Source organism: Lithobates pipiens, unplaced genomic scaffold, assembly GCF_037356315.1.
Source record: "Lithobates pipiens isolate NorthernLeopardFrog02 unplaced genomic scaffold, aLitPip1_a1.2 Scaffold_35, whole genome shotgun sequence".
Classification (NCBI taxonomy): Eukaryota; Metazoa; Chordata; class Amphibia; order Anura; family Ranidae; genus Lithobates; species Lithobates pipiens.
The window spans coordinates 9,138,939-9,161,221 of record NW_027507811.1 but is presented as its reverse complement, the minus strand read 5'-3'; the positions used below and the strand labels follow the sequence as shown (position 1 = coordinate 9,161,221).

The 22,283-nt window shown below is 46.2% G+C and overlaps 2 protein-coding genes across 2 annotated transcripts in view; both read left to right on the top strand.

Annotated features, from left to right (window-relative positions):
- The window catches only part of LOC143956099 (uncharacterized), a 184,932-nt gene that overhangs the window by 72,785 nt on the left and 89,864 nt on the right, over window positions 1-22,283 (top strand). The window lies entirely within an intron of this gene.
- Window positions 7,286-12,804, top strand: LOC143955727 (uncharacterized). The gene is made up of 4 exons (XM_077465844.1): window positions 7,286-7,478; window positions 8,368-8,496; window positions 8,697-9,043; window positions 9,440-12,804. Exons 3-4 carry the CDS (start codon window positions 8,959-8,961, stop codon window positions 10,987-10,989), a joined length of 1,635 nt encoding a protein of 544 aa, XP_077321970.1. The 5' UTR covers window positions 7,286-7,478; window positions 8,368-8,496; window positions 8,697-8,958; the 3' UTR covers window positions 10,990-12,804.

Genomic DNA, 22,283 nt, shown 5'->3' with positions numbered 1-22,283 from the left:
ATATATATATATATACAGTATACTGGAAATTTCATTTGCTTATTTTTATACTAGTAATGGCGTATATAGTAGGACTGTGATAGTGTGGCGGACAATCCGATACTAACTGACACTGAGAGAAATTGACACTGACATCACCAGTAAGACTAATAGGGGTAATCAGGGATAATACTATACACTGTCACTGTACTAATGACACTGGCTGAGAAGAAAGCTTTTATTTTTCTGCAATCGAGGTACATTATCGGTGCATAGAGGGGGCCGGAATTTAGAAAAAGTGAACAAAAGGTGAACTCATCCTTTAACCACTTGGGCACTTATACTCTCTTCCTGCCCAGACCAATTTTCAGTTCTTAGGGCTCTCACATTTTGAATGACAATTACTCAGTCATGCAGCACTGTACCCATATAAAAATGTTGGCCTTTTTTTTTTTTTACACACAAATAGAGCTTTCTTTTTGTGGTATTTAATCACAACATTTAAAATTTTATTTAAAAATTGAATTTTTAATTTAAGTTAAAATTTATTTTTTTTTTAAAAAAAATTCTGCGCTGTGAATTAAAAAAAGACCGAAAATTTTGTAAAAATAAAATGCATTTTTCTTCGTTTCTGTTATAACATTTTGCAAATTAGTAATTTTTCTTCATAAATTTTGGCCAAAATTTATACTGCTTAATTTCTTTGGTAAAAAAAATAACCCAAATCAGTGTATATTATTTGGTCTTTGTAAAAGAGTCTATGAAGCTATGGTGCCAATCATTGAAAATTGATCAATCATGATGTACAGACGGCCAAATCTAATTTCTTGAGGCCCTGAAATGTCAGGACAGGACAAATACCCCCAAATGACCCCTTTGTGTAAAGAAGACAGTCCAAAGTATTTAGCAAGAGGCATAGCGAATTTTTTGAATTTGCAATTTTTTCCCCCAGAATGCTTTTGAAAATGAGGAAATGTATATATTTTTTTTTCCACAAAATTGTCACATTTACAAGATTTTTCTCTCACACGGCATAGGCACACTTGCAATTACACACCAAAACACATTCTGCCACTCCTCCTGAGTATGGCGATACCGCATGTGTGAGATCCACAGCCTGTCCACATACAGAGGCCCAACATCCAAGTAGCACCTTCAGGTGTTCTAGGAGCATCAGTTACACGTGACGACCTATCACACTTTTGAAGGCTTTGAAACACCAAGACAATGGAAATGCCCAAAAAATTTGACAATTTTGGAAAGCAAGCACCCCCAAACTATATTCTATGAAGCATAATGAGTGTTTTGAACATGTCATTTTTTCCCACAAGTTTTTGCAAAAAGTGGAAAGAAAATGAAAACACACATGACAGATTTTTTTTTTACACACATGACAGATGTTGATCACTGGGACAGATTTATGCAGGTGACATATGTTGATCACTGGGACAGAAGTGCACAGATGGCAGATGTTGATCACTGGGACAGAAGTATGCAGATGACAGATGTTGCTCACTGGGACAGATAGCAGATGTTGATCACTGGGACAGATGTGCGCAGATGACAGATGTTGATCACTGGGACAGATGTATGCAGATGACAGATGTTAATCACTGGGATGGATGTGTGCAGATGTATAACACTGGGACAGATGTTGCTCACTGGGACAGATGTACGCAGGCGACAGATGTTGATCACTGGGACAGATGTGCGCAGGCGACAGATGTTGATCACTGGGACAGATGTATGCAGATGTTGATCACTGGGACTGATTTTGATCACTGGGACAGAAGTATGCAGATGACAGATGTTGATCACTGGGATAGATGTGCGCAGATTTTGAACATTGGGACAGATGTTGCTCACTGGGACAGATGTGCTCAGATGTTGCTCACTGGGACAGATGTACGCAGGGGACAGGTGTTGATCACTGGGACAGATGTGTGCAGGAGACAGATGTTGATCACTGGGACAGATGTATGCAGATGACAGATATTGATCACTGGGACAGGTGTTGATCACTGGGACAGAAGTATGCAGATGACAGATGTTTATCACTGGGATAGATGTGCGCAGATGTTGAACATTGGGACAGATGTTGCTCACTGGGACAGATGTGCTCAGATGTTGCTCACTGGGACAGATGTACGCAGGGGACAGATGTTGATCACTGAGACTGATGTTGATTACTGGGACAGAAGTATGCAGATGACAGATGTTGATCACTGGGACAGAAGTATGCAGTTGACAGATGTTGATCACTGGGACAGAAGTATGCCGTTGACAGATGTTGATCACTGGGACAGATGTGCGCAGATGACATGTTGATCACTGGGACTGATGTTGGTCACTGGGACAGAAGTATACAGTTGACAGATGTTGATCACTGGGACAGAAGTATGAAGATAACAGATGATCACTGGGACAGATGTGCGCAGGCGACAGATGTTGATCACTGGGACAGAAGTATGCAAATGACAGATGTTGATCACTGGGACAGAAGTATGCAGATGACTGATGTTGATCACTGGGACAGATGTGCGCAGATGACAGATGTTGATTACTGGGACAGATGTGCGTAGATGACAGATGTTGATCACTGGGACTGATGTTGGTCACTGGGACAGAAGTATGCAGGTGACAGATGATCACTGGGACAGATGTGCGCAGGTGACAGATGTTGATCACTGGGACAGAAGTATGAAGATAACAGATGATCACTGGGACAGATGTGCGCAGGCGACAGATGTTGATCACTGGGACAGATGTATGCAGATGACAGATGTTGATCACTGGGACAGAAGTATGCAGATGACAGATGTTGATCACTGGGACAGAAGTATGCAGTTGACAGATGTTGATCACTGGGACAGATGTGCGCAGATGACAGATGTTGATCACTGGGACTGATGTTGGTCACTGGGACAGAAGTATGCAGATGACTGATGTTGATCACTGGGACAGATGTGCGCAGATGACAGATGTTGATCACTGGGACAGAAGTATGCAAATGACAAATGTTGATCACTGGGACAGAACTATGCAGATGACTGATGTTGATCACTGGGACAGATGTGCGCAGATGACAGATGTTGATCACTGGGACAGATGTGCGCAGGCGACAGATGTTGATCACTGGGACAGATGTATGCAGATGACAGATGTTGATCACTGGGACAGATGTTGATCACTGGGACAGAAGTATGCAGATGACAGATGTTGATCACTGGGATAGATGTGCGCAGATGTTGAACATTGGGACAGATGTGCTCAGATGTTGCTCACTGGGACAGATGTACGCAGGGGACAGATGTTGATCACTGAGACTGATGTTGATCACTGGGACAGAAGTATGCAGATGACAGATGTTGATCACTGGGACAGAAGTATGCAGTTGACAGATGTTGATCACTGGGACAGATGTGCGCAGATGACAGATGTTGATCACTGGTACTGATGTTGGTCACTGGGACAGAAGTATGCAGGTGACAGATGTTGATCACTGGGACTGATGTTGGTCACTGGGACAGAAGTATGCAGGTGACAGATGTTGATCACTGGGACAGAAGTATGAAGATAACAGATGATCACTGGGACAGATGTGCGCAGGCGACAGATGTTGATCACTGGGACAGAAGTATGCAAATGACAGATGTTGATCACTGGGACAGAAGTATGCAGATGACTGATGTTGATCACTGGGACAGATGTGCGCAGATGACAGATGTTGATCACTGGGACAGAAGTATGCAGATGACAGATGTTGATCACTGGGACAGAAGTATTCAGATGACAGATGTTGATCACTGGGACAGATGTGCGCAGATGACAGATGTTGATCACTGGGACTGATGTTGGTCACTGGGACAGAAGTATGCAGGTGACAGATGTTGATCACTGGGACAGAAGTATGAAGATAACAGATGATCACTGGGACAGATGTGCGCAGGCGACAGATGTTGATCACTGGGACAGAAGTATGCAAATGACAGATGTTGATCACTGGGACAGAAGTATGCAGATGACTGATGTTGATCACTGGGACAGATGTGCGCAGATGACAGATGTTGATCACTGGGACAGAAGTATGCAAATGACAGATGTTGATCACTGGGACAGAACTATGCAGATGACTGATGTTGATCACTGGGACAGATGTGCGCAGGCGACAGATGTTGATCACTGGGACAGATGTATGCAGATGACAGATGTTGATCACTGGGACTGATGTTGATCACTGGGACAGAAGTATGCATATGACAGATGTTGATCACTGGGATAGATGTGCGCAGATGTTGAACATTGGGACAGATGTTGCTCACTGGGACAGATGTACGCAGGGGACAGATGTTGATCACTGGGACAGATGTGCGCAGGCGACAGATGTTGATCACTGGGACTGATGTTGATCACTGACAAGATCAGTGTTGGTTTCTAAGATCAGGGAACCCTTGTTTGCCCCATGGGAGGATGAGGACAGACCACCACTAGGGTGTCAAATGTTTCTATTTTTCCAGCCACGGAGGGGTTGAAGGTTAGCTTAACTGGTAGATAGCTGGAAATTCTGGGTGCCAATGCCCCATATCTCTGACTCCTTCAACTTATGCAAGGGCAAGTGTTTGAGGTGCTTGTTGTAGAAGTCTCGGTAGAGTAGGGTCTCTTTTCCCCCCAAGTTTCCAGAACGCCCTTTGTCTAGATTCCTTCCACTTGGATAGGCCCACCGGGAAAAGGTCCCATGAGCTTGGCAGGGAACTTGCGAGAAGTGGTAGTATTAGCCTGTCCTGTGGTCTGTATCTGTGCCCCTTCTTGATAGGCTTTGTTTGTGTCTCTGTTGAGCCCCAGAGGGCCGTATGCACCAGGTCTCCGTGACTGGGCACTTGAGGTCTATGAGGGCGGATTATCTGGTTGTTCCAAAACAGCAGTGGGGGCCCTCTGAGACAGTTTAGGCTCCTGCTGTGGCTTCCTTACCTCTCTGCCTTTTCGAGCTATCTGCTGTAGGTTGGCATCCTCCTTCACCAGGGCCCTCTGTGGTTTCCTGTCGGCTTCTCGGAACTCGGGGCATATTTTAGTGGATTCGTGCAGAGACGTCAGTAATGACTACTTGGCTCATAGTTATCTCTGCAGGAACGACCAGTGGCATAACTAGAACCTTCAGGGCCCCGATGCAAGAAACCATGAAGGTCCCCCTGAACCCCAGCCAGGGCCCTTCCCTCTGAGTCCGGCGGTGGAACTCCAGGGTGTGGTCACAGGTATGACCTTTGTGAGCCCTGTAGTTCCACCACTGGCATCAGTAGTTTTTTTTTATTATTTTTTATTTTTAGGTGCCCCATTGGGGGACTGTCCCTAGGCAGGATGGGGTCCCCGTTCCCAGAAGAGATGAGGTCCTTTTCTCCAGGGCAGATGAAGTTACTGCACCCAGGTGAGAAGGGGTCCCTGTCCCCAGGATAGTTGGGGGTCCCTGTCCCCACGTGAGAAGGGGTCCCTGTCCCCCGGGGGAGATGGAGGGGGTATGTAATGGTGTGTGGGGGATGGGGTCCTCTCACTCACCATGACCAAGCTGTAGGCTGAGCACTCAACCATGTTGGCCTGGGCTCCATCCAGTGTGCTAGATGGGCAATCGGCATATCTCCCAGAAAGACCTTTCATCATCTGTGTATGACGGGGGAGGAGGGGGGCTGGCAGACAAGCCCGCAGTGTCCTCCAGGGAGCTCTCATAGGGCTGCACTGCATCTGTGTGCTTAAAGTTTACCCGGGAGAAGTATGCAGTGCAGTGTGGGCCGGACTCAGGGGGGGGCGGGACTCTGGCTGGGGAGAACAGACATCGGACTGAGCGGCAATGCATGGAACAGGAGAGGGGTACTCTGAGGAGCCGGCCGAGAACACAGGTCATGCGGGGAATGCACAACTAAAGAGCAGCCAGTGCGATAGTCGAGCATGGAGTTCTGCTAGTCACCCTCCACCTCCAGCCACCCGTGTGCATGGTGCACTGGTACCCCTAGCTGCCTATGCTGCTGTCGGCCATATGTAGAGGGTGCTGCATAGGCCCCCTGCATCACAGGGCCCGGTTGCGGTCTCGACTGCTGCACCCCCTATAGTTACGCCCCTGGGAACGACTGTAGGGTTTGAAGTCTGCTTAGGTTGTGAGACACTCTTGGCAGGCTGTGTGGTGATTTTAGCTGCCAGGGAGGGTTCATCATTTCCATCATTTGAGACATCTGTGACTTCAGCATGGTTATTTCCAAATTGGCCTTGGTTACCCCCACTGAACTGACATCGACCAGAAATGCTCATGCTGGCCTGGCTACGACATCTTTGCCCTCAAACATTGCTTCTTCCTCCCTCGCTACCTTAATGAGCTCAGGATACTTTAATGACATGGCATCGGCTAAAGTCTTCGGCTGAATCAAGACTGGATCAGATCGTGGAGCACATCTCAAGATCTGCAACATTCTAGCTTGATCTAGGATGAATATTGTTGGTGTCAAGAGTCACCACTCAGTCCACACTGTGATATCTTCGCTAAATGAGAACTCCTTTTACCACAGCTGGTCGAGTGTCAAGTGTTCCCTCTCCCTGCTTCCTGGGCCTCCTCATGACTCTCCCCTTGATGGCCTCATGTGTCTCCAATGGTCTCTCTCATACACCATCACCCTGCTCCCTAGGCCTCTCAGGGGCTGCAGCCCATGGCCCATATTCTACAATGGAGCCACTCATCTTTGGGACTACGTGTCCCACGGTACTCCTCTCCATTGGTCCCTTTCTGCCTGCCAATGAGGAAGCAGAGAAAAGTAGCAGAGCGGTTGGCTGTCCTTGCTCCACTGCACCCACTTTATTCATTACCCTAAACCATAGAAACCTTTGGAGGAACTCTGCCTGAGAAAGTCTGGACTAGGCAGTATTATACACTATATTATCAAATGTATTGGGACGCCTGCCTTTACACACACGTGAACGTTTATGGCATTCTAGTTTTAGCTCATAAGGTTCAATATTGAGTTGGCCCACCCTTTGCAGCTATAACAGCTTCAAATCTTCTTGGAAGGCCGTCCACAAGGTTTAGTTCCTCCACCCCAAATTTGCTCACCCATTTCTTTAGGACCTTGCTTTTTGCACCGGTTCATGTTGGAACAGGAAGGGGCCAATAAATGCAGGTGTCCCAATACATTGTAGTAATATATGTAATATGTGTATATATGTATAATATATGTATAATGTATGTAATATAGTGTATTTCTATCCCCCTCGGTGGGAGTGGAGGTGATCCCATCCACAATGATATACAGTACATACACACACAGCACAAGGTCTTCACACTACGAGAGGTTTCTCAGGGCTGCAGTTCCTCTGAGCTCCACAAGATGGTGATCTCACTTCTACCCAGACAGGAAGTCTCTATGGAAGACAGGAAGTGATGTCAGGTTACAAATAGGAAGTTCCGAGTGAGAGGTGAGTCGGAAAGACGTAGAGAGGAGACATTGCTGGAAGTGGCAGCAGAGGAGGTAATAAGATAATATTTTCTATTTACACCCAGTAACCCCCCCCCCCCCGTCATGTCCGTCCTCTTCCTCCATAGTCACTGTGACGTCTTTTATCTCCAGCAGATGAGGATACACACATATATAGCGTGGAAACCTAGATTAACCCCGTCGGGGGCAGAACATTCCCCCACTTACGGGGCCGGAACATTCTCTTCATTTTGGAGATAAATTCTAGTAATATGTTCCTCTAAACAAACAACACTGACCATAAATAGACAAGACAATGACCATCCTGACCATACATGACCTACAGAGGGCAATTATTACACCACACAGGCAGCCAATGGACAATCATTACAATATGCAGCCAACACAACGATGGAGTGACGGGGTCAGGAGTATGGAGCATAGAGCCCCTTACATTGCTGGTCAGGAGGAAGAAAACATCCCCTGGCCTGCCATGAAGAATATGTTCCATCATTAGTGTCAGGGGGAGGAAAATACTGAGGGAAGTCGAGGAGCTGAGGGGTCTGTGAGGAGTAATGGGTAGATGATGGACTTTAAGGGCCCCATAGTGGGTAGTGGGGAGCCATGCAGTCAGAGTTCTGGCAATTAGCCTAATTAGCTGGCAAAACAAACAAGGAGGTTTCCCCTCTCTGGACATCAGGAGGACCCTACACTGACCGCACAGCACATTCCTTAGCTGCAGATCTAAAACTAATCAAAACCAGTTCAGAAATAAAACAAACCCAACAGAGAAAAAACTATTTATGATCCATTAAATAGTCCAAAAGAAATGTGTTCCCATGGGGGCAGTAGTCCTTGTACAACAAGCTTCCTATTACCCCCTCACATCCTATTATTGTGTGACCAACACCATCCACATAATTCTTACTTTCATTTCCCAAAGTTATCCGTCTACAAGGAGATCTGTATAGATCACGTGACCTCACCAATGAGGATGGAGGAGGACCGGAGTCACATGACTGAGAAGATGCTAAACCTCACCCTGGAGATCATCTACCTGCTGACCGGAGAGGTGAGGAGGATTCTGGGAGGTCACATGACATCACTCTTATCTCTATTAATAAAACACAGACCTGACCGGAGAGGTGAGGAGGATTCTGGGAGGTCACATGACATCACTCTTATCTCTATTAATAAAACTCAGACCTGACCGGAGAGGAGAGAAGGATTCTGGGATTCTAACATGATGTTCCTATTGGTTCCCCAATACAGAGATTTCCTCTTGTGAAGTCCGGTGATCATATGACCATCACAGTGCCTCCATGTGACTCCCTAAAACCTGAGAGACACAACATGGAGAAGATTCTAGAAGTCACCAAGAAGATGATGGAGCTGCTGACAGGAGAGGTGAGGAGGATTCTGGGAATTGTGGGACATTATCCAGTAACAGACAAGGGATGTGTCTGGATGGTGACTGTATCATTGTGTGTGTCAGGTTCCTATAAGGTGTCAGGATGTCACTGTCTATTTCTCCATGGAGGAGTGGGAGTATTTAGAAGGACACAAGGATCTCTACAAGGACGTCATGATGGCCAATCAGCCGCCCCTCACATCACCGGGTAAGAGGAGACTTTATTGTAAAGGAGAGAGCAGTACGGAGGCTCCACCCATCCCCCATCATCTGATAAACACATAGAAACAATGTATTTAGTCCTAACAATAAAAGTGATGGTATTTGTGTAGTGTTTTTTGCACACAAACACAATGATAATATTGTGATAACATCCTCCTACAGAAAGTGATAATGGGGGAGGAGTCAATAACCCAATGATGGGGGTCTTCAGGATCAGTCCAGTCTTCATCTTGGTTGTTCTCCCCCCATCCTCACTCTCTGACCTCTGGTGGGGCTCAGCCCCGCTGTTATTCATGACAAAGCTGCCTGATGTGGGCAGAGTTCTTTTTTAGGGGAACCAATCAGCTGATGTCTAGTAATAATCTTTGTATTTCTATTTTAGTAGATGGACGGGAGATGAGGAAAACCTCAGAGGATTGTCTCACTTTGTCTCCAGACTGTAAAGTAGAAGATGAGGACATCACACAGTATAGTCCAGGAGAAAACCCGACTACCTCAAATGTCCATCCGGCACCACACAGTGTAGATGGACCATCGTATTCCTCTTATCCCGAGGAACCTCAGACTCTGCGGGACGGTGCCGGACCATCGTATTCTTCTTATCTCGAGGAACCTCAGACTGTGCGGGGCGGTGCCGGACCATCGTATTCCTCTTATCCCGAGGAACCTCAGACTGTGCGGGACGGTGCCGGACCATCGTATTCCTCTTATCCTGAGGAACCTCAGACTGTGCGGGACATTGCCGGACCATCGTATTCCTCTTATCCTGAGGAACCTCAGACTGTGCGGGACGGTGCCAGACCATCGTATTCCTCTTATCCTGAGAAACCTCAGACTGTGAGGGATGGTGCTGTCCTCCCAACAGATAAGAGGATTGCCTGTACTGAGTGTGGGAAATGTTTCCGTTTTAAATCCCGTCTCAATGAACATAAAAGATCTCACACAGGAGAGAACCCATATTCTTGCCCTGAGTGTGGGAAGTGTTTCAGATTTCAATCCAGTCTTTATGCACATAAAAGATCTCACACAGGTGAGAAGCCACATTTCTGTCCTGAGTGCGGGAAACGTTTCAACTTTAAATCCAGACTTATTGTGCATATAAGATCTCACCCAGGGGAGAAGCCGTATTCCTGTTCTGTGTGCAGGAAAGTATGTTTAACAGAGTCCCAGCTTTCCAAACATCTGAGATCTCACAAGGTTCAGACTGTGAAGAACGGTGCCAAACTCCCAACAGATAAAAGGTTTTCCTGTACTGAGTGCGGGAAATGTTTCCATTTTAAATCCCGTCTTAATGTGCACAAAAGAACCCACACAGGAGAGAAACCATATTCCTGTTCTGAGTGCGGGAAGTGTTTCAGAGTTAAATCAAAACTTAATGTGCATAAAAGATCTCACACAGGGGAGAAGCCGTATTCCTGTTCTGAGTGTGGGAAAGTTTTTTTAACGAAGTCCTATCTTTCCACACATCAGAGGTCTCACACAGGTGAGAAACCATATCACTGCCCCGAGTGCGGTAAAATGTTTTTAACTAAGCCCCAGCTTTCCAATCATCAGTGGTGTCACACAGGCGAGAAGCCGTATTCCTGTCCCGAGTGCGGGAAATGTTTTTCAAGGAAGTCACATCTTTGCAGACATCAGAGATCGCATACAGGGGAGAAGCCGTATACCCGTTCTGAAAGCAGGAAACGTTCTGTACGAAAACCAAACCTTGTCAAACATCAAAGGTCTCGCACGGGGGAGAAGCCGTATTCCTGTCCCGATTGCAGGAAGTGTTTCTCAAGGAAGTCGCATCTTCACAGACATCAGAGAGTGCACACGGGGGAGAAGCCATATTCCTGCCCTGAGTGCGGGAAATGTTTTTCAAGTAAGTCACATCGTGACAGACATCAGCGATTACACACGAGGGAGAAGCCGTATTACTGTCCTGAGTGAGGGAAATGTTCCTCACTGAAGTCCTGGCTTCCTGTACATCGGGGGTTCCACACAACCCTGGAGGTGTATTAGTGAGTGCGGGAAATGTCTTGTATATGAATGTTGCTGGACATGTGGGGAAGAAGCACACCCTGATATACACCTCAGATATACTCCATGGCTGATCTTCATCATGGAAGAAACAGTTCATAGACCTCAACCATAGCCTGAGCTTTTGACAAAGATGTCCTATGGAATGGATGATACTACAGTGCCATCTAGAGGTCGGATTGGTAAATGTTTCTCCCATTGAAACATAGTATTGAGAAAGGGGCCACACCCATGTGGGGGGGATAATAAAACTTTCCAAAATAAAAAGGCAACAACATAAGAAACGGCAAGAAATAGTTGATAAGGAGATCAGAGATCACCAAAGACATGGATGAAGTGTTGTACCGTGTCGGCCATTGATAGCAGGAGAAAAATAAAAAATGGAGTTCTTACCTCTCATTGGCTGAGTACATTTTGTGGTGTAAATTTCTTGCAAGAGTTCTGTTTTCTCAAGTCGTCTTTCAGGATGAAACGCGTTAACCCCCACCACTTAAAAGGCCGGTCCTCTAGGCCTTTTAAAATAAAAATGGAGTCATTACCTCTCATTGGCTGAGTACATTTTGTGGTGTTAACTTCTTGCAAGAGGTCTGTTTTCTCAAGTCGTCTTTCAGGACGAAACGCGTTAACCCCCACCACTTAAAAGGCCGGTCCTCTAGGCCTTTTAAAATAAAAATGGAGTCATTACCTCTCATTGACTGAGTACATTTTGTGGTGTTAACTTCTTGCAAGAGTTCTGTTTTCTCAAGTCGTCTTTCGGGTCGAAACACGTTCACCCCGCCACTTAAAAGGCTGGTCCCCTAGGCCTTTTAAAATAAAAATGGAGTCATTACCTCTCATTGGATGAGTACATTTTGAGGTGTTAACTTCTTGCAAGAGGTCTGTTTTCTCAAGTCGTCTTTCAGGACGAAACACGTTAATCCCGCCACTTAAAAGGCCGGTCCTCTAGGCCTTTTAAAATAAAAAATTGAGTCATTACCTCTCATTGGCTGAGTACATTTTGTGGTGTAAACTTCTTGCAAGAGTTCTGTTTTCTCTAGTCGTCTTTCAGGACGAAACACGTTAACCCCCACCACTTAAAAGGCCGGTCCTCTAGGCCTTTTAAAATAAAAAATGGAGTCATTACCTCTCATTGGCTGAGTACATTTTGTGGTGTTAACTTCTTGCAAGAGGTCTGTTTTCTCAAGTCGTCTTTCGGGACGAAACACGTTCACCCCGCCACTTAAAAGACCGGTCCTCTAGGCCTTTTAAAATAAAAATGGAGTCATTACCTCTCATTGGCTGAGGACGTTTTGCGGTGGAAGATTTCGCAAACACTTACAGGTCTGTTTAACCGCTTCATCTCTGGAAGGTTTTACCCCCCTTCATGACCAGGACATTTTTTTTTGCTATTTAGCACTGCGCTAATTTAACTAGTAATTGCGCGGTCATACAACGCTGTACCCCATGTATCTAATTTTTACCCCACAAATAAAGCTTTCTTCTGGTGGTATTTAATCACCTTTGGGGTTTGGTATATTTTGCCATATAAACGAGAAAAAAAAACGATATTTTCTGCTTTGTGTTATAAAACATATCTAATAAAAAAAAAACGAATTTCTTCATAAACGTTTATAAAAATGTATTCCGCTACATCTTTGGTAAAACAAAATCCCCAAATTTGTAAATTAATTGGTTTTTGTGTGAAAGTTATAGAGCCTACAATAAAAGAAAGTACATATACTGGAATTTTCATTTATTTATTTGTTGTTATACTAATAATGTCGGCGCTTAGAGACTTACGCCCCGTACACGCCGTTTGGAAATTACAATTTTTTTTTTTTTTTTTTAATTTTCTGTGCTGTGAATAAAAAAGACCGAAAATTTTGTAAAAATAAAATGCATTTTTCTTCGTTTCTGTTATAGCATTTTGCAAATTAGTAATTTTTCTTCATAAATTTTGGCCAAAATTTCTACTGATTAATTTCTTTGGTAAAAAAAATAACCCAAATCAGTGTATATTATTTGGTCTTTGTAAAAGAGTCTATGAAGCTATGGTGCCAATCATTGAAAATTGATCAATCATGATGTACAGACGGCCTAATCTACTTTCTTGAAACCCTGAAATGTCAGGACAGGACAAATGCCCCCAAATGACCCCTTTGTGTAAAGAAGACAGTCCAAAGTATTTAGCAAGAGGCATAGTGAATTTTTTGAAGATGCAATTTTTTTTCCCCCAGAATGCTTTGGAAAATAAGGAAATATATATATATATATATATATTTTTTTTCCACAAAATTGTCATTGCAGTTACACACCAAAACACATTCTGCTACTCCTCCTGAGTATGGCGATACCACATGTGTGAGATCCACAGCCCGTCCACATACAGAGGCCCAACATCCAAGTAGCACCTTCAGGTGTTCTAGGAGCATCAGTTACACGTGACGACCTATCACACTTTTGAAGGCTTTGAAACACCAAGACAATGGAAATGCCCCAAAAAATGAGACACTTTTGGAAAGCAAGCACCCCAAGTTATATTCTATGAGGCATAATGAGTTGAGATTTATGCAGGTGACAGATGTTGATCACTGGGACAGATGTGCACAGATGGCAGATGTTGATCACTGGGACAGAAGTATGCAGATGACAGATGTTGCTCACTGGGACAGATAGCAGATGTTGATCACTGGGACAGATGTGCACAGAAGACAGATGTTGATCACTGGGACAGATGTATGCAGATGACAGATGTTAATCACCGGGATGGATGTGTGCAGGTGTATAACACTGGGACAGATGTTGCTCACTGGGACAGATGTACGCAGGCGACAGATGTTGATCACTGGGACAGATGTGCGCAGGCGACAGATGTTGATCACTGGGACAGATGTATGCAGATGACAGATGTTGATCACTGGGACTGATGTTGATCACTGGGACAGAAGTATGCAGATGACAGATGTTGATCACTGGGATAGATGTGCGCAGATGTTGCTCACTGGGACAGATGTGCTCAGATGTTGCTCACTGGGACAGATGTACGCAGGGGACAGATGTTGATCACTGGGACAGATGTACGCAGGGGACAGATGTTGATCAGTGGGACAGATGTGCACAGGCGACAGATGTTGATCACTGGGACAGATGTGTGCAGATGACAGATGTTGATCACTGGGACAGATGTGTGCAGATGACAGATGTTGATCACTGAGACTGATGTTGATCACTGGGACAGAAGTATGCAGATGACAGATGTTGATCACTGAGACAGAAGTATACAGTTGACAGATGTTGATCACTGGGACAGATGTGCGCAGGCGACAGATGTTGATCACTGGGACAAATGTATGCAGATGACAGATGTTGATCACTGAGACTGATGTTGATCACTGGGACAGAAGTATGCAGATGACAGATGTTGATCACTGGGACAGAAGTATGCAGTTGACAGATGTTGATCACTGGGACAGGTGCGCAGGCGACAGATGTTGATCACTGGGACAGATGTATGCAGATGACAGATGTTGATCACTGGGACTGATGTTGATCACTGGGACAGAAGTATGCAGATGACAGATGTTGATCACTGGGATAGATGTGCGCAGATGTTGCTCACTGGGACAGATGTGCTCAGATGTTGCTCACTGGGACAGATGTACGCAGGGGACAGATGTTGATCACTGGGACAGATGTACGCAGGGGACAGATGTTGATCACTGGGACAGATGTGCGCAGGCGACAGATGTTGATCACTGGGACAGATGTATGCAGATGACAGATGTTAATCACTGGGATGGATGTGTGCAGGTGTATAACACTGGGACAGATGTTGCTCACTGGGACAGATGTACGCAGGCGACAGATGTTGATCACTGGGACAGATGTGCGCAGGCAACAGATGTTGATCACTGGGACAGATGTATGCAGATGACAGCTGTTGATCACTGGGACTGATGTTGATCACTGGGACAGAAGTATGCAGATGACAGATGTTGATCACTGGGATAGATGTGCGCAGATGTTGCTCACTGGGACAGATGTGCTCAGATGTTGCTCACTGGGACAGATGTACACAGGGGACAGATGTTGATCACTGGGACAGATGTACGCAGGGGACAGATGTTGATCACTGGGACAGATGTGCGCAGGCGACAGATGTTGATCACTGGGACAGATGTATGCAGATGACAGATGTTGATCACTGGGACAGAAGTATGCAGATGACAGATGTTGATCACTGGGACAGAAGTATACAGTTGACAGATGTTGACCACTGGGACAGATGTGCACAGATGGCAGATGTTGATCACTGGGACAGATGTGCGCAGATGACAGATGTTGATCACTGGGACAGATGTGTGCAGATGACAGATGTTGATCACTGGGACAGATGTGCGCAGGCGACAGATGTTGATCACTGGGACAGATGTATGCAGATGACAGATGTTGATCACTGAGACTGATGTTGATCACTGGGACAGAAGTATGCAGATGACAGGTGTTGATCACTGGGACAGAAGTATACAGTTGACAGATGTTGATCACTGGGACAGGTGCGCAGGCGACAGATGTTGATCACTGGGACAGATGTATGCAGATGACAGATGTTGATCACTGGGACTGATGTTGATCACTGGGACAGAAGTATGCAGATGACAGATGTTGATCACTGGGATAGATGTGCGCAGATGTTGCTCACTGGGACAGATGTGCTCAGGTGTTGCTCACTGGGACAGATGTACGCAGGGGACAGATGTTGATCACTGAGACAGATGTACGCAGGGGACAGATGTTGATCACTGGGACAGATGTGCGCAGGCGACAGATGTTGATCACTGGGACAGATGTATGCAGATGACAGATGTTGATCACTGGGACAGATGTGTGCAGATGACAGATGTTGATCACTGAGACTGATGTTGATCACTGGGACAGAAGTATGCAGATGACAGATGTTGATCACTGAGACAGAAGTATACAGTTGACAGATGTTGATCACTGGGAAAGATGTGCGCAGGCGACAGATGTTGATCACTGGGACAAATGTATGCAGATGACAGATGTTGATCACTGAGACTGATGTTGATCACTGGGACAGAAGTATGCAGATGACAGATGTTGATCACTGGGACAGAAGTATGCAGTTGACAGATGTTGATCACTGGGACAGGTGCGCAGGCGACAGATGTTGATCACTGGGACAGATGTATGCAGATGACAGATGTTGATCACTGGGACTGATGTTGATCACTGGGACAGAAGTATGCAGATGACAGATGTTGATCACTGGGATAGATGTGCGCAGATGTTGCTCACTGGGACAGATGTGCTCAGATGTTGCTCACTGGGACAGATGTACGCAGGGGACAGATGTTGATCACTGGGACAGAAGTATGCAGATGACAGATGTTGATCACTGAGACAGAAGTATACAGTTGACAGATGTTGATCACTGGGAAAGATGTGCGCAGGCGACAGATGTTGATCACTGGGACAAATGTATGCAGATGACAGATGTTAATCACTGGGATGGATGTGTGCAGGTGTATAACACTGGGACAGATGTTGCTCACTGGGACAGATGTATGCAGGCGACAGATGTTGATCACTGGGACAGATGTGCGCAGGCAACAGATGTTGATCACTGGGACAGATGTATGCAGATGACAGCTGTTGATCACTGGGACTGATGTTGATCACTGGGACAGAAGTATGCAGATGACAGATGTTGATCACTGGGATAGATGTGCGCAGATGTTGAGCACTGGGACAGATGTGCTCAGATGTTGCTCACTGGGACAGATGTACACAGGGGACAGATGTTGATCACTGGGACAGATGTGCGCAGATGACAGATGTTGATCACTGGGACAGATGTGTGCAGATGACAGATGTTGATCACTGGGACAGATGTGCGCAGGCGACAGATGTTGATCACTGGGACAGAAGTATGCAGATGACAGATGTTGATCACTGGGACAGAAGTATGCAGTTGACAGATGTTGATCACTGGGACAGGTGCGCAGGCGACAGATGTTGATCACTGGGACAGATGTATGCAGATGACAGATGTTGATCACTGGGACTGATGTTGATCACTGGGACAGAAGTATGCAGATGACAGATGTTGATCACTGGGATAGATGTGCGCAGATGTTGCTCACTGGGACAGATGTGCTCAGATGTTGCTCACTGGGACAGATGTACGCAGGGGACAGATGTTGATCACTGAGACAGATGTACACAGGGGACAGATGTTGATCACTGGGACAGATGTGCGCAGGCGACAGATGTTGATCACTGGGACAGATGTATGCAGATGACAGATGTTGATCACTGGGACAGATGTGTGCAGATGACAGATGTTGATCACTGAGACTGATGTTGATCACTGGGACAGAAGTATACAGTTGACAGATGTTGATCACTGGGACAGATGTGCACAGATGGCAGATGTTGATCACTGGGACAGATGTGCGCAGATGACAGATGTTGATCACTTGGACAGATGTGTGCAGATGACAGATGTTGATCACTGAGACTGATGTTGATCACTGGGACAGAAGTATGCAGATGACAGATGTTGATCACTGGGACAGAAGTATGCAGTTGACAGATGTTGATCACTGGGACAGATGTGCGCAGGCGACAGATGTTGATCACTGGGACAGATGTATGCAGATGACAGATGTTGATCACTGAGACTGATGTTGATCACTGGGACAGAAGTATGCAGATGACAGATGTTGATCACTGGGATAGATGTGCGCAGATGTTGCTCACTGGGACAGATGTGCTCAAATGTTGCTCACTGGGACAGATGTACGCAGGCGACAGATGTTGATCACTGGGACAGATGTATGCAGATGACAGATGTTAATCACTGGGATGGATGTGTGCAGGTGTATAACACTGGGACAGATGTTGCTCACTGGGACAGATGTATGCAGGCGACAGATGTTGATCACTGGGACAGATGTGCGCAGGCAACAGATGTTGATCACTGGGACAGATGTATGCAGATGACAGCTGTTGATCACTGGGACTGATGTTGATCACTGGGACAGAAGTATGCAGATGACAGATGTTGATCACTGGGATAGATGTGCGCAGATGTTGAGCACTGGGACAGATGTGCTCAGATGTTGCTCACTGGGACAGATGTACACAGGGGACAGATGTTGATCACTGGGACAGATGTGCGCAGATGACAGATGTTGATCACTGGGACAGATGTGTGCAGATGACAGATGTTGATCACTGGGACAGATGTGCGCAGGCGACAGATGTTGATCACTGGGACAGAAGTATGCAGATGACAGATGTTGATCACTGGGACAGAAGTATGCAGTTGACAGATGTTGATCACTGGGACAGGTGCGCAGGCGACAGATGTTGATCACTGGGACAGATGTATGCAGATGACAGATGTTGATCACTGGGACTGATGTTGATCACTGGGACAGAAGTATGCAGATGACAGATGTTGATCACTGGGATAGATGTGCGCAGATGTTGCTCACTGGGACAGATGTGCTCAGATGTTGCTCACTGGGACAGATGTACGCAGGGGACAGATGTTGATCACTGAGACAGATGTACGCAGGGGACAGATGTTGATCACTGGGACAGATGTGCGCAGGCGACAGATGTTGATCACTGGGACAGATGTATGCAGATGACAGATGTTGATCACTGGGACAGATGTGTGCAGATGACAGATGTTGATCACTGAGACTGATGTTGATCACTGGGACAGAAGTATACAGTTGACAGATGTTGATCACTGGGACAGATGTGCACAGATGGCAGATGTTGATCACTGGGACAGATGTGCGCAGATGACAGATGTTGATCACTTGGACAGATGTGTGCAGATGAGAGATGTTAATCACTGAGACTGATGTTGATCACTGGGACAGAAGTATGCAGATGACAGATGTTGATCACTGGGACAGAAGTATGCAGTTGACAGATGTTGATCACTGGGACAGATGTGCGCAGGCGACAGATGTTGATCACTGGGACAGATGTATGCAGATGACAGATGTTGATCACTGAGACTGATGTTGATCACTGGGACAGAAGTATGCAGATGACAGATGTTGATCACTGGGACAGAAGTATGCAGTTGACAGATGTTGATCACTGGGACAGATGTGCACAGATGGCAGATGTTGATCACTGGGACAGATGTGCGCAGATGACAGATGTTGATCACTGGGACAGATGTGCGCAGATGACAGATGTTGATCACTGGGACAGATGTTGGTCACTGGGACAGAAGTATGCAGATGACAGATGTTGATCACTGGGACAGAAGTATGTAAATGACAGATGTTGATCACTGGGACAGAAGTATGCAGATGACAGATGTTGATCACTGGGACAGAAGTATGTAAATGACAGATGTTGATCACTGGGACAGAAGTATGCAGATGACAGATGTTGATCACTGGGACAGAAGTATGTAAATGACAGATGTTGATCACTGGGACAGAAGTATGCAGATGACAGATGTTGATCACTGGGACAGAAGTATGTAAATGACAGATGTTGATCACTGGGACAGAAGTATGCAGATGACTGATGTTGATCACTGGGACAGATGTATGCAGATGACAGATGTTGATCACTTGGACAGATGTGCGCAGATGACAGATGTTGATCACTGGGACAGATGTGCGCAGGCGACAGATGTTGATCACTGGGACAGATGTATGCAGATGACAGATGTTGATCACTGGGATGGATGTGCACAGATGTTGAGCACTGGGACAGATGTTGCACACTGGGACAAATGTGCTCAGATGTTGCTCACTGGGACAGATGTACGCAGGCGACAGATGTTGATCACTGGGACAGATGTACGCAGGCGACAGATGTTGATCAGTGGGACAGATGTACGCAGGCGACAGATGTTGATCAGTGGGACAGATGTGCGCAGGCGACAGATGTTGATCACTGGGACAGATGTATGCAGATGACAGATGTTGATCACTGGGACTGATGTTGATCACTGGGACAGAAGTATGCAGATGACAGATGTTGATCACTGGGATAGATGTGCGCAGATGTTGCTCACTGGGATAGATGTGCTCAGATGTTGCTCACTGGGACAGATGTACGCAGGGGACAGATGTTGATCACTGAGACAGATGTACGCAGGGGACAGATGTTGATCACTGGGACAGATGTGCGCAGGCGACAGATGTTGATCACTGGGACAGATGTATGCAGATGACAGATGTTGATCACTGGGACAGATGTGTGCAGATGACAGATGTTGATCACTGAGACTGATGTTGATCACTGGGACAGAAGTATACAGTTGACAGATGTTGATCACTGGGACAGATGTGCACAGATGGCAGATGTTGATCACTGGGACAGATGTGCGCAGATGACAGATGTTGATCACTTGGACAGATGTGTGCAGATGACAGATGTTGATCACTGAGACTGATGTTGATCACTGGGACAGAAGTATGCAGATGACAGATGTTGATCACTGGGACAGAAGTATGCAGTTGACAGATGTTGATCACTGGGACAGATGTGCGCAGGCGACAGATGTTGATCACTGGGACAGATGTATGCAGATGACAGATGTTGATCACTGAGACTGATGTTGATCACTGGGACAGAAGTATGCAGATGACAGATGTTGATCACTGGGATAGATGTGCGCAGATGTTGCTCACTGGGACAGATGTGCTCAGATGTTGCTCACTGGGACAGATGTACGCAGGCGACAGATGTTGATCACTGGGACAGATGTATGCAGATGACAGATGTTAATCACTGGGATGGATGTGTGCAGGTGTATAACACTGGGACAGATGTTGCTCACTGGGACAGATGTATGCAGGCGACAGATGTTGATCACTGGGACAGATGTGCGCAGGCAACAGATGTTGATCACTGGGACAGATGTATGCAGATGACAGCTGTTGATCACTGGGACTGATGTTGATCACTGGGACAGAAGTATGCAGATGACAGATGTTGATCACTGGGATAGATGTGCGCAGATGTTGAGCACTGGGACAGATGTGCTCAGATGTTGCTCACTGGGACAGATGTACACAGGGGACAGATGTTGATCACTGGGACAGATGTGCGCAGATGACAGATGTTGATCACTGGGACAGATGTGTGCAGATGACAGATGTTGATCACTGGGACAGATGTGCGCAGGCGACAGATGTTGATCACTGGGACAGAAGTATGCAGATGACAGATGTTTATCACTGGGACAGAAGTATGCAGTTGACAGATGTTGATCACTGGGACAGGTGCACAGGCGACAGATGTTGATCACTGGGACAGATGTATGCAGATGACAGATGTTGATCACTGGGACTGATGTTGATCACTGGGACAGAAGTATGCAGATGACAGATGTTGATCACTGGGATAGATGTGCGCAGATGTTGCTCACTGGGACAGATGTGCTCAGATGTTGCTCACTGGGACAGATGTACGCAGGGGACAGATGTTGATCACTGAGACAGATGTACGCAGGGGACAGATGTTGATCACTGGGACAGATGTGCGCAGGCGACAGATGTTGATCACTGGGACAGATGTATGCAGATGACAGATGTTGATCACTGGGACAGATGTGTGCAGATGACAGATGTTGATCACTGAGACTGATGTTGATCACTGGGACAGAAGTATACAGTTGACAGATGTTGATCACTGGGACAGATGTGCACAGATGGCAGATGTTGATCACTGGGACAGATGTGCGCAGATGACAGATGTTGATCACTTGGACAGATGTGTGCAGATGAGAGATGTTAATCACTGAGACTGATGTTGATCACTGGGACAGAAGTATGCAGATGACAGATGTTGATCACTGGGACAGAAGTATGCAGTTGACAGATGTTGATCACTGGGACAGATGTGCGCAGGCGACAGATGTTGATCACTGGGACAGATGTATGCAGATGACAGATGTTGATCACTGAGACTGATGTTGATCACTGGGACAGAAGTATGCAGATGACAGATGTTGATCACTGGGACAGAAGTATGCAGTTGACAGATGTTGATCACTGGGACAGATGTGCACAGATGGCAGATGTTGATCACTGGGACAGATGTGCGCAGATGACAGATGTTGATCACTGGGACAGATGTGCGCAGATGACAGATGTTGATCACTGGGACAGATGTTGGTCACTGGGACAGAAGTATGCAGATGACAG